At 35.4% G+C, this 14,070-nt stretch overlaps 2 protein-coding genes across 4 annotated transcripts; both read right to left on the minus strand.

Annotated features, from left to right (window-relative positions):
• Positions 1-107: 107 nt before the first annotated feature.
• LOC143471080 (endoplasmic reticulum aminopeptidase 1-like) lies at positions 108-10,195 on the minus strand. Of its 3 annotated transcripts, none has more exons than XM_076969427.1 (19): positions 10,056-10,195; positions 9,673-9,807; positions 8,950-9,000; positions 8,341-8,498; positions 8,149-8,236; positions 7,291-7,729; positions 6,558-6,755; positions 6,140-6,290; positions 5,709-5,888; positions 5,030-5,224; positions 4,717-4,874; positions 4,493-4,561; positions 4,177-4,383; positions 3,819-4,054; positions 3,596-3,748; positions 3,347-3,453; positions 1,879-2,051; positions 1,553-1,700; positions 108-1,349 (listed from the first exon to the last, which is right to left on the minus strand). In XM_076969427.1, the coding sequence occupies exons 2-19, from the start codon at positions 9,798-9,800 to the stop codon at positions 1,156-1,158; spliced, it is 3,033 nt and encodes a 1,010-aa protein (XP_076825542.1). In that variant the 5' UTR covers positions 9,801-9,807; positions 10,056-10,195; the 3' UTR covers positions 108-1,155. The 3 variants fall into 3 exon arrangements, with proteins under 3 accessions (XP_076825542.1, XP_076825541.1, XP_076825543.1); XM_076969426.1 differs by having other exon boundaries at positions 4,708-4,874; XM_076969428.1 differs by lacking the exon at positions 8,950-9,000 and having other exon boundaries at positions 4,708-4,874.
• LOC143471082 (insulin-like growth factor 2 mRNA-binding protein 1) lies at positions 10,186-13,093 on the minus strand. The gene has a single exon (XM_076969431.1). The coding sequence runs from the start codon at positions 13,001-13,003 to the stop codon at positions 11,213-11,215; it is 1,791 nt and encodes a 596-aa protein (XP_076825546.1). The 5' UTR covers positions 13,004-13,093; the 3' UTR covers positions 10,186-11,212.
• Positions 13,094-14,070: the final 977 nt, after the last annotated feature.

Genomic DNA, 14,070 nt, shown 5'->3' on the forward strand with positions numbered 1-14,070 from the left:
TATATCCATAATAAATTGATGTAGCCTTAAACAACAGTTGATAAGATATCAAAGTCAATGTCTTTGGACAGAGATACAAATAGTCCATTTAATCAATATCATGAAAAGACGATGTAGCCATGGTTTTATTTTCACACATTTTTTCACTGAAAGACTAAATATTACATTAATATAGTAAAGTGATCATAAACACTTTGATATAATTGCACATATATCTATAAGGCACAAAAATATAAACTACCAATAAAACATTTGTAAGTTGGCCACAATGTGTTCTATCTAGCCAATGCATTTGTAACTGCTGTTTTAAAGAATCAAGAAACACAGTAAAATTTCACAGCCAAACACAGCCAAAAATAAAGATGTAGCAACATTTACACCTTGAAGCAGTTTATTGGCATTGTTGGTTGTGACTTTAAACACAAGCAATGATCCTTTGAACTGCTTCTTATACTTGTGCAATATATCACAGTACGTAAAATAGTTTCTTGGCAAAGGCAATCGAAAATGTACTGAAGGGAAACAAAACTAACGAAAAATATTGGAAACTATATACCAACAACATTAGAAGATGCATAATAAAATAAACCAGATAAACAAAAGGAACCATACCTTTTGAAAAAAGTTAAATTACACTATAGAAGTTGCAAAACTTAAAATATTCCACAATAAAATTTCCAGTTAAATATTTTGCAATGTTGTGTCACTTTTCTTAGCAGTTATCTAAACATTAATGCATTCCTATGTTAAAAAAGCATTCTTTGTATTTCTGTACAAATATAACAAAATACCATAGGTCAATGGTAACCAAAGTGCAAAAACTTGTAGCTCAAAAAACCATTGCAACAACAACATTAAGCAAATCGGAAAGGAAACAAAACACAGCAGGCCACAAACGAATCTGCATATGTATGCTGTTGTTAACTAAAAGTAAGAAAAGCTAATCGCATGAAATTAGAGAAAAACTGATTCTATTAATATCCATTTTAAACCTCTCTCGTGATCCACTCAAGGCATCAATATGCAATTTAATTTATGGAATGAACTCTCTACGGTATATATATTATAGTAACCCGAAATCTGCAAATCAATATATTTGCAGGTAGAAAAATTAAATGCCACAGAATTTTTTGCAAAAGCAATGAATGAATTTTTCTAAGGTCTGTCTGAGTGCCACGAGTTCTCATTTTGTTTAAGCCATTTTCCAATAACTGAGGCATGTTGTTTAAACCATTGAATGTTGATGCGGACTTTCTCCAGAGTCCTCTTGACATACTGCATGTCGTCAATTCCCTTACTCTTGAAGAAAGCTTCTGCTCCCACGATCTCACCCTCATCCAGAATGGTGGCTGCGACAAAGACAACAATCATATGACTCTGCTCAAATTGCGTTATTTTGCCTTAACTGAAAGGAAGATGCAATAATGTACGATAAGTCTAAAAGCAGTCAGTCTTTTGTAAAGCTTTCTTGTATACTAACTGTGTAATGATTACACTCAAGAGCATGAGTAAAATACTATACGATTGTTAGTTATAAATATTAAAGTCTTACTCAAGCAGTGAAGGACAATGCTCCTCATAGCAAAACTTGCAACAGGGTGAAGCTTCACAATCTCATCCCAATGTTGTTTCACAAATCTCCAAGTCAATGAACCACCAACCATGTTACTTGTTAAAGAAACAATCAAGCTTGAGGCGCTCTAAAAACCGTAATATTACAAACTGTTCCACATGCATTGCAATTAACTACAATTAAATATGCAGAAGCTTATTGATGAAGAAATGAATACCATAAACTGTAGTAGCCAAGCTGTACATAGCATTATAGTCCTCACAGGAAATGCAATAAGACTATGGTAATTAAAGATCAGTGGATACCTGGGATCTGATATTTTCCCCCTTTAGCATTTCCTCCTGGAGAAATATAATTTTCTGGAGGTTGGTTGTCATGCCAATGGACGACAGGAGCTTGTTGCTTAGCAATGCATCAGTTGTGTTTACAAACGCATTCCACATGAAATCCCAATCTTCAACAAGATTGTGATGGATAGCTAAAAATAAGCTAAAATGTAAGGATGCGCCAATGTAGAAACTGGCCAGTTATTATGAAATCAGTCAATATTGATTAATCAGCTACTGATTATTTAAAACTTGATTACAAAGCAAAAGAGTGTTCTTTAGTTATGTCTTTTAAATAGAACATGATATCTATGGAAAGAATCCATATGACACCAACCAGCATGAGACTTGAATGACAGTAGACGATACAAATATAAATAATAGATTTATGCATTTTATACAAAAATTGTGATGTGATGTTGCTACATACCACAGATGTGCCTTTTTTGTTTTGAATTGAGTTTATTATGTTATGAGATATCAGAATTAATCAATTAGCCAAGTGGCCGATATCATAACAAATGATGATCTGCCAATCAGGGCTGCAGAGTCGGAGAAATTTTAAGTCAGTGGAGTCGAAGCCTGTGAAATTGTCCTGACTACGATTTCAACTGATCGTGACCACTTACAAGGGATCCAGATTATCTTCCTATTGCAATGTATTGCATTTTGTTTTATTTACATGACCACTCCAGTATTTAAACCAGAACTGTAATCTATCTGGCACAAAACAACTAACTGAACTACTACTTGCATAAAAATATGCAAAGGTTACTGTAACAATTGCAAAGTCATTAGTAATTAATTCCACACTCACTGTCAGCGCCGTGGACTGTCTTCTAGCCATTGTTTTTGTATGCCTGTGCACAGGTTAGCACTTTGTACGTGCTTAATGTAACTGAAGCTACTGTGACAATTTCTTATTTTTAACACTTCTAATTGTGGCCCTAGAAGGACAATAATGGCGTCACGCAAGGCGAAGTCAAAATAAAGCTGTTAATCAAGGAAAGAATTGCGCTAATTAGGCTTAGTGAAATATAAACAATTGCATTAAAAAAGCATTTATCAATAACTTAATTAGTCAATGCAGAAGTGATTAATCGTGTATTGCATATTTTCAGCATCCTGGTAAAAACCTCTGGGTGATTACTACACATAGAGGAATCGGAGTTGGAGTTATAGTCTCAAAGGTTTTTGGTATCGATTCTACTGCCCTGCTGCAAATTAATCTTGGCAACTCCCAAAAAGAGTCTTCTTAGTTTCTTACAAAAACAATAACTTAAAAGGGTCATACAATTTAAGAGTTGGCCAATATAAAGATGTTATTTATAACAGAAATTTAGTTTCTTAGTCCCAGAAACAACGATCCGCACACTGAAGTAAAAGTTTAATTTAACACATCATCACATTATTATTATGATGATAAGGTGTTTTGATCAACACAAACCTGACTGAAATACTGTGGTCATATATTCAGCTTCAATAAGAACATTATTCTCTTTCCAGTTTCGGAACTTGGCGTAAGCCGTCGTTAAGCAAGGTTCATATTTATAGCTGTAAAAAATTATAATTGCATTGGCAATTAATCACATTTTCAAATAACTAAAAGCTTACAAATGTTTGTATGTAGTCTTGCTACACTTGAAATATTCGCTAGACATTTCAGTGCAAACCATAGCTACATGATCACAGATACCTGCACATCAACGACACAATAGTAGACTGCAGTTTTAATTGCATTCGTGAAAGACTGGTTTTATTTTTCCAAGCTAGCTCATAGTATAAGGGAGTGAAAATGTAGGTGACATATTTTTCATACATCCGTCGCTGTTCCTCCTTTAATCCAACTCTTTAACCAAAACAAAGAAATTAATGACAAACATGCTTCTTTTGGAAAGAAGGATCACTTTAAAGCTTACTTCAACATTTCATCAATATAACCCAGGTGAGTAGTTGCCAAGATGAGTGGTGCATAGTCCTTTTCAGATTGCAAGTAACTAGCAAAGCGGAAGGCATCTTGATAATTCAAATTCCCAACCCGCGCGGCAACAAATGCATCAGATATCAAACTGACTCGATCGCTTGCTGAAAAAACTTCATGGTCTTGAGACAACTGGTTTATAAGCATGTTCCACATGCCTTTATCATATGCAACCTGTAAATGTTAATTTCACAGGTTAAAACACTATTGGATCTTTATGTTTACAGATCGGATGCAATATGTCGGATCGGATGTTTACATAAATGTAGCAACCATGTTAAACTCCATTTGCTAACCCGATAGTATCCAACCCGATTGTGGTTAAACTTAATCCATTCAACTTTCGGAACGTCAAAAGAGGATGATTTCTGTGTAAGCAATTTTCTAGTGGCTTTTTGTGGACTGATATTGGTCACATATGTCAAAGGAATATGCCATAGTCCGGTCTCCGGTAGATTTTGGCTCCCATCAGGATACATGAAACGAGATTGTTCTACACTCACCTAAAATTGACAATGACATTTCAGTTTGTGTTGTCTCGCTAACAAATAAGTATACATCCTATAGTGTTTCACTGCTCAATGGTCCATTTTACAACTAGAGGGTATTTACTTTGTTGTCTTTCAAAGTAACTTTCACAATTGGCACTCCTGCTAAAGTTGTCCAAGCGTTGATCATGGCCTGAAACACAAAACTGCTAAGTAATTTACCTGTTCTGATTATTGCGAAAAAAGAATAATAATTAAGAACCACAATTATAACAATCTTACATGCAAAAATTTCTAAACAGTTGACCAATCCACAATTCTAAAACATTGAACAAAAACCTTTATTACTTGTATGTCACCATTGTTGTCTGTATCTCTAGCAGCCACAGCAGCAACCAAATCCTGATTTTCGGCATTACCATATGCATGTTTCATGAGATAATCCCGGACACCATCGAAAAACTCATCACCAATAAAGTCCTTAAGCATCATGATGATACTGGCACCTGGGGCAATAAAACAAAATCATCAAAGGTTTTGGACGTTCTAGGAGAAATAAAAGCCATTGGAATACACAACCAAGTGCATAATGTCATAGAGCTGTGCACTGTGGCATTCTAATAAATGAACATTTCACATATTTCTTCATGGATAAAAGTACCTTTGTTGTAACTGATAGAATCAAACATTTCATCAACCTTACGAGAATCAGTGACCGGAAATGACAAAGCATGAGTGAATTGTGAAGAATCCTGTGTCATTGCGGCCGTAACGGTAGTAGCAGAAAAATCAGCAAAAAATTTCCATTTTGGGTGGATCATATCCACGCCGTAATATTCCATATAGCTGGCAAAACCTTTTCAAAATAAGTTGTATTTAACAAGATTAGTGAGATGCTTACAAAAAATGAAAGTGAGAATAGGCAAGAGTTTTTACATTATTATGCCAAGGCGAAAACATCCCACATCGTGACAGAAAAAAATACTAGCAAACAAGCCAAAGGTCCTATCTCAGAAAACATACTGAACACGAGTGCCCACAGATTGTTTAAAATGGCTACGCATTATCAGATAATCACCTTAAAACATAAATATGTATGCTTTCATATGATAACCCATCATATCAATGTCAAAATTCAAACTGGTTTTGGGGAATTTGAAAATGATACACATTTACGTACTACTATATGTTCATTCGCTTTGCTAAAGCACTTTAGCTAAAGCATTGAGGAAAGCAATAATGGGCTCAACATTGCATACAAGCTTCACACACAATTTTAATCTATGTTTAGTAAAAAATGCACCAAATATGGTATGTGCAAGCAAAAAGATTGTTTGTACCTTCATTAAGCCACAAGTCATTCCACCATTCCATAGTCACAAGGTTACCAAACCACTGATGTGAAAGCTCATGTGCTATGACAGTGGCAACCCATTCCTGGTCTTTAATCGACGAAGTAGCGGGGTTATAAAGCAGAGCAGTTTCACGATACGTCACGAGACCCCAATTTTCCATTGCACCTACACAAACAATAACAATAAGCTTGCTTGCGCCTCTATCTCCAGCCCTATATTGAGTTTGAAGGCTCCAATCAATACTGGGTTACCATGTTTCTTATCCAGGCAGGAAAACACCATTGGCTTAAAATCAATCAACTTATTAAACACCACCAATCGCTGCAGAAAAAATGCAGCAATTGACACGCTTACATGCTATAGAAATGCTAATAACAACTGGAGAGATATTTGTAGTTTAAAAGCTTGCCCAATACCAGCAGCAAAATCAGGTACAGCAACAAGGTCCATTTTTGGCAGTGGGAAAGGAATATTAAATAGATTTTCATAAGCATCAAGCACATCACATGCCATTTTTAAGGCAAATTCTGTTTCACTGATTTTGTCGGGTGAGGAATATATTGACACCTGAAACATAAACATATTTTTATAAAAGAATTATGTATATCCAGTATCCAAACTATTCCTTATCACAAACACATAATAACAAGCTAATATAAATATCAAATAGCCTTGCATGATTACAGTTAAGATTACCAGTACATTAAGAGAAATGCATACAAAGCAATTATATGGCGTTGCATTAAAGTTAGTGACAAAGAACTAAACATACTTTATTTTACAAGAACGCCACATAAGCGTATTAATTAGCAAAAAATTGAATAAATGTAATACCTCTACTCCCCCTGCGGTTACATTGGATACATTTTGAAAATCTGACACAATGAATGCAACCAGATAGGTACTCATTTTTACAGTAGAACCAAAGTTGTCAATTTTCAGTCCACCTTCATAATCATTTGTTGATTCAATTGGCATGTTGAAAAGAGTTTTGAAGGATGGCTCACGTACCATGCTCAGTGAAAAATTTGCCTTCAAAATTAAATATATATAAACAATGTTCAAAATTAATACAAAGGTAAAACTTCATATAAACTTTGGGGTATAGTAGCATTAGGCTGGTATGTATTACAAATTCACATTTTTGCAATATATCAGTTGAAAGTAAATAATCATTAAAAAGAAAACTTTCAGCGTTACAGTAAAATGTGCCAAACACTGGAGTGAGCGCTGCAATGACAGTTTACAAAAATATAATTTAACATTAATATATACTTTAAATAATAGCGTGATCTACTAGCCTAAGCATTGAAATCTTCCTATGAAACAGTTGTTTAGGTTTTCCTTAAATCAGATGACTTTAAAGAAAGGACTGAGACCTGACACAGTATACTGCATCATAAATAATTGATAAGAACCTTCCATTTAAACAATGCTTGCATGGGAGTTTAATTGAAAACCATTTCTCGCTCAAGCAACCATTTGCAAAACAAGACATCAATACACCTAAAATACAACCTCGTAGGGCTACAATAAAAAAACAACTCAAAAGTATTGGCAAGCTTACCTTAAAAGCAGGTTCGTCAAAGCAAGGAAATGCAGCCCTGGCATCAAGACTTTCAAATTGTGTGGTTCCTATTACCACTTCTTTGCCATTATTTCGTTTGTATTTACTCAAATAAAATCCACCCAAAGAAAAAGTTAAATTACCATAAAAATCAAGCACAATCTGGTAGTTTTGTCCCTGATTTAGAACCTGACCAAACTTAAAAGCAACCATTTCATTGTTGCTACAGTGAAGTGTTTGTTTTACTAGATGTTTTTCCTTGGAATTTTGAAAACCCAATTGTACTCTTTTGAATGTATGACCACGACTGTGTAAGATAACATAGTCTGTAGTCTTGTCTGCAGAAAAGTTGATTGCAACTTGGGCAGTGTACTTTTGCAGCGTCAAATTCGGATGTAAAAAAATGTGATAGTCTTCTGGCAACAAGTTAGTCGGTAACCTGTAAATACAAATTGAAATTCTTGAAAATTAATTTCAAAACGACAGCAACTGCATTAATAATTTAATATTTGCACATCTCTATTTTCCTATTCTGTCTACTATTTTCCAAAAACTACTACTGTAGGAAAACAATATAACACAGGGGTAATTAATGCAAAGTGGAAACAATTTTATTGGCCTACCTTATAATATTATTTCAAAAATTCAAAACGCTCAGTATAAAACATACTAATTCTACAATGCTGGCAATAGCCATAGTTTATAAATATTTATATTCTATACACATAAATTTGCCATTGATTCCTAGGTTCTGTGATTTATAACATAAGAACAAGTGCACTTTTGCCTGTAGTTTAATTATACGTACAAACTCACTTCAGGACATATTAACACATATGTTGTCAATACTGTATATACCTGTAATTTTGCCATGGAAAGGGCAAGCCAGTGGCTGAATCAATGCATTGCTTTAGTTTGTGTATTTCTGGCGGATGATACATTTCCTCTGGGAAAAAATTGATAAAACATTGAGTGCTGTTCTACATATGAGGCTAATTGTATTTTCCATGATGAATTGCATAACAATCATGTAGACATTGTCTTAAATACCATTTGTGGATTCACATTTCCTATAACCAAGTCCAATGTTGACCATCATAATCAGACAGATACCAATAACTAGAACAGACACAAGGGAATATTTGTACTTTCTTTCTTCTTTGGCACGTTTGGACAATGTTGACAGAGAAGGTCTCGACCTCATGCCTCTGTAAACAAAAACATGTTTCTGTTTTATAGCAAATCATTTGTAAAAGAAATAGCACATTTCATACAAATTACTGTTGTGCAGTTTTCTGTGATTACTGATTACAATAGTTCAATGCTTTTTGCTATTTGATTCTATACGTGTTTGTGAACGAAGTATTTTATTACATATGATACAGCAAATTTATATATTGTGTTTAATAAGTATTTATAACATAAGCGTTCTGTCGTCGATAACACTCGATAACATATATAATCAAATCAATAAATGGCATAATTTCAACAGACTTTACCAAATCATAATATGCCAGAGTTATGTTTAGGAACATAAAAGCAAAATTGTTCCAGTTTTTCCAAATAAATGGAAAGACTATTTTCAAATGCAAGAAAATATAACAAATTGGACAAAAAATCCACAAAATAACAGCCTGTGCCATTGTTAAAACAACTTACTCTCTAAGTCTTCTACGCAATGACATATTGTTGATGTTGGTAATAAGTTCTCTGCAATAATTAGGAAAACTAACTCTTTTAACATCACAAAAATCAGTTCTATAAAGTTATCCAGCAATGTTAAAACTATATCCCAGCGTTAGCGAATAAGGCAAAAGCTGTCCTACACCATATTTAACTGAAGTGACTCAAGAAACAAACTGGCACCATCTTGTTACCTGATATCATGTTCTCACACCTGCTTTCATACACTGGAATATATTTACATAAAAACGTATGATATGAAGACAAAAAAATTTAAATTCAAGTAAAGGCGTTGCCCATGTTTATCAATAAATATTAACATAAAGAGATAATTCTATAGAATGTGGTCAGTAAAAGTTTGTTCAGTCCTGTTTACTTTGTAAGGTCTTACAACAAACTTGAAGAGCAAAGAAATTTAGGGGTGTATACAGTAGTCAACAGTGACACCAATGCTTTAAAAGATTGTTAATAATAATATAGTATTTTATTTCTTAAATAACATATATTGCTTGAAATGCCAAATATCTGACAATAACATTAACGAAATTTAACCTATGTATACTGTTCGACACAAATCTCATAGATTTAAACTTTAACTACTGGTATTTATATACCTGCTCAATAAAGCTTTCTTATGGATTTCATATTTTCCAAATATTTACGAGTTAATTTTCAGAATCAAAGTGAATAATGTCAAACCTCCTGTGTACAACTGATGCATCTTCACGTAATAGATGAGCTGTAGTATCATCTTCTCCCACTGATGTCATCATTATCGTTTCATCTTCTTCAGAGTTCTCATGATCAGGAATACGATGCCAAGACATGAGGATGCTGTATAACGTATGCACCACCTTTGTATACTCATTTACAAGGTGACTAGTCAAGTTCTGAATTACTACTAGGCCTTTATGTGATGAACTGTTTTTCCTTGTTTGACTAGTGATATAAACTTTTTAACCGCCTAAAACGTTGTGCAATTGTTATTGGTTAATCATGTAGCGTAACTAAATGCACTTTGAAGATATTTGTCTGTATATACAGACACTTACATAGGTTATTGTTTAACATCACTATCTAACCTTTTGATTTATTTCCCTCCGTTCAGACGTTATCGTTATGTTTAGTGTGTAACTAACAGGGCAGGATCATCTTGGAAAATTTGAACAAAAGCAATTCAACATTAAAGAAGTACCTCAAGTTCCTGTCAACCTATTTATACACAAATCACAAGACATTTGTACAGGTTTCCATGGTTAAATTTCAACATTACAATCTGTTTATACCAATTTATACGAGCAGTTAAGCATCAGATGTAGCAATACAAAGCATTTGCTTAATTTCATAAACAGTTTAGTTCAGTAATTAATGTTGAAATAAACATAGAAACATTCTTTTTGTCTTAAACAGCTATTACATCTACACATAATTGTAGCAACGTTCAGAGAATACACAGGAAATGGTTCCAGTTGAAAGTCACACTTATGTGTTGTACAAGCATTTCATTGTAAGCATATACACAAAATGCTGGTTGATATCTAGGCACATGCAAATTTTTCAATTGTTCTTTCCCAGCACGATATCAACGGAAAAAATGTGGGTCTTAAGTTCATTCGAAAGCGTCAGCAAGTCCTCACCTAACAGAACTAAAATCAATCTTGTCTGAAATGTTTCCTCCCAATTACTGTAGCCATATGCACCAAATGGAAACAAGAATTTCACACATTAACACGTGGCAGCATTTAAACTACTAGCTTCAAACAAAAACAATAAAAAACAAAAGAAAAAGATAGCTACACACACTGCACTGACACATCCCCCCCTTGGAAACAAACAATAGTAAAAAGTAAAAATAAAAATAAGAGGTAGAAACGAGTGAACTCGTTTGACCTCAGTAAAAACATGTCTTTGATGTGATGGCATTGACACAAAGAAATGAACTTTACCCCACAAAATTAGCAGCATTTCAATTGCGGCACTGCATACGTGACACTTGCCATAGCTGTGTTTTGTCAAGTGATTTTACAATAAGCATGCTAACTAATGATATTATGCCAAATTATACAGTTCTTCATTGAATGGGAGCCAAAAGGTGACAACAATGATTGAACATAAACACCATTTAACTAAACATAATTGATAGTGTGTGACCACAAACTACATTATAATACAGCAAACATGTTTGTTCAAAAAGCCAGGGGTTACTTGACTCCGTGTAATCATCTACTTCATCTGCTGTTTAGTTGTGTAAAGGAACAAGGTTTGGACGCTCACGAACCTTCTGCTTTTCTGCTTCCTTAGCTTTAGAGAGTAACTCACGAATCCGGCGCTGTGCTGACTGAATAGCAAAGAAATGACCAACAATCTTAACCGGGACCTCTTCCATTCCTTCTGTCTCACTCTGACGTGGTATGACAACTTCTGAGCTTGTGAGACGTTGCAGCTCACGTACGTTATTTCCACCCTTTCCGATAACTCTGCCAACAATGGTAGCCGGGATGGTCATCTCCGATGTCAGACGCTCATCGTCTCCGTTGAAAAATCCTTCCTGCTTCAACTTGTCAAAGATGCAGAACTGCGATTTCCACTGGCCTTCAGGATTTCCCATGATCATTACACGTCGTTGTTTATCATCGTCACCATCTTCTGGGGGCACAATTTTGATGGAAGCATTGGCAATGCGAGAGATGTTGCGAATGTGGGCACCTTTGCTTCCGATCATTGCTCCAACAGCTTCGGCAGGAATGTAGAGGGTGCATGTTTCGCTCTGGAGTGCACGTTGATCTTGGGAGAACCCTGGTTGAGCCCTGTATGGACCATTCATGTAATTTGGCATGTTGTACATTGGGTCTCGCATAGGTGGACCATAACCTCCTTGGAGTCCTGGAAACATGTTGAGTTGATGCAATCCAGGGTATTGCTGCTGTTGTTGATAAGCAGCCATCATATCATTCTCATAGCAGCTACGAAGCTTTTCCATAAGAAGCACTTCCGCCTCTGCGCACTTGCAACTTTCTCCATAAATTGCAATTGTTCTCTCCACATTGCATTGATGCATATCGGCCATGCTGTTGGAAATAGCAATCTTGCACTTAACATCATCACAAGCAACTTTCTCTTGAATTGCTTTTAAATTACGACCTTCTCTGCCAATCAAGCGGCCAATAAGTGAATTATGTGCCAATATCTTCAATGGCACTTCATCATCATTCCAAGTTCCAGCAGCCATGCGAGCATCGTGATCTTCCTTGCGTACAACGTCAAGAATTGCAGCCACTGCAGCTCCACAAGCTTCGGGAGTTCCGTTGATCGTGATTGCCTTTTCTGTAGCACCAGGATTGTCTTTACGATGAACATCAATTCGAGCACGTGTCTTGGCAGTGATTGCACGAATAGTTTCACCTTTTGAACCAATTATAGCTCCCACATACTGGCTGGGGACCAGCATTCGAGTTGGCAATTCTGGAACGGTCTTGGGACGAGTAAACTGCTGATTAAAGGGTGTGTTAAAGTTTCCTCCATTCACGAATCTTCCCTGTCGAGGTGGACGAGTTGTATCTGCTGGATCCGGGAGAAGGGTAACACGAAGAGTACTGCCCTCAACCGACTTACCATCCAAGTCACGGATTGCTGCTTGGGCCTCCGCCTTGGTACTGTATGTTACCTTGACCGTAGCAGTGTCTGAATCGGTTGAAACTTGCTCACAGTTATCCACGGCGCCATATTCTGCTAGCAACTTGTCTAGCTCTTCCCAATTCAGATGAGATGGAATATTGCGAACCTGAATCTTTTTGCTCTTCGATCCACGCGGTACGGAGTGTTCAACACTCATCTCTTTGCCGTTAAACATGTAGCCGTTCATGTGCTCGATTGCTCTATCAACTGACGCGGCGTCCTTGCAGTCTGCAAACGCGAAACCCTTTTGGTTGACAACTATGTTTGATAATTCGATATTGTATGCGTTAAAAACCTCTTTTAGGGAAACCTGGGTAACATCTTGTGGTAAACTGCCAATGTAGATCTTGTTCATGTTGCCCGTCTAACCTCAAATTTCCAGTCAAGTATGAAAAACGTGATTGAAATGCTTGCCTGTTCCGAGTTTATCTAAACTGTTGCTCAACGTGGTTGGTTTCCGATGATATGACCTTTGAACTCTAAATTTTAACCGCGTGAATTTTGATGACGTATTTATTCTCCAAACAAATTTCAAGAAAATAATTTATACTACTTATATTTTTGAATTTAATCAATTGAAAGTTTTATAGAGTAAAACTTTCTTTATCGTTTAAATTTATAAACAAAAACTATAACATGTTTTGTTATACTTGTGAAGAAAATAATAAAAATAGAAAAAGTAGATTCGGATTATATGAAAAAATCATTCCCTGAATTTCAAGTTCTCTGAAAGAAAAGCGAAGCATAATATGATTGTGATGTTGATCGTGACAATTTGTTTTGTGTTTTTAGCTATAATTCCATTGAACAAGCTTGCTGAAGAGCTCGTTCATTTCTTTAAACAACTTCTGAACCAAATGCTCAAAATGCGTGCTGCCTTGCGTAAATCATTGCGCTATACCTGCATATCACGCTTTGTCACTTTTATTGATTTATAAGTTCTTTATTTGTTTGCTCAGGCAATCGGCTATCCATGGGAAATAGTGCAATGCGTGTGCCCTTTCCTTTATTTAAAGCTTATGTATTTCCAAATCTGCCAGAACTCTTTTTTATACCAAGTTGTTGTTATTATCGAGACAATTTGGTGTAATACATTTATTTTACCAAAGTCTGGAATTCATTAAATTTTGCTTTACTTTTATAAGGCAGTTGGTCAGAAAATGATCTTGCAACCTCGGGTGATGAGGAATATCATCCAAGAAATTTAAGTTGTTCAAAAACTTTCTTCAATACGAGAATAAATATCAGAACATCATGGAAACCATTTTTGCAAAAGCTGCCACTATTTCACTGGAAAAAAATCGTGCGTTCAAAGCTATTTTTCACGATTTCTTCAAACTTTAATCGAATCTTATGACATAGTAACCTAAACCTCCGTACTAAGCTAAATCTAATTCCAATAAAGCTTTTTGCATACCAACT

This window comes from Clavelina lepadiformis, chromosome 9 (assembly GCF_947623445.1).
Source record: "Clavelina lepadiformis chromosome 9, kaClaLepa1.1, whole genome shotgun sequence".
Classification (NCBI taxonomy): domain Eukaryota; kingdom Metazoa; phylum Chordata; class Ascidiacea; order Aplousobranchia; family Clavelinidae; genus Clavelina; species Clavelina lepadiformis.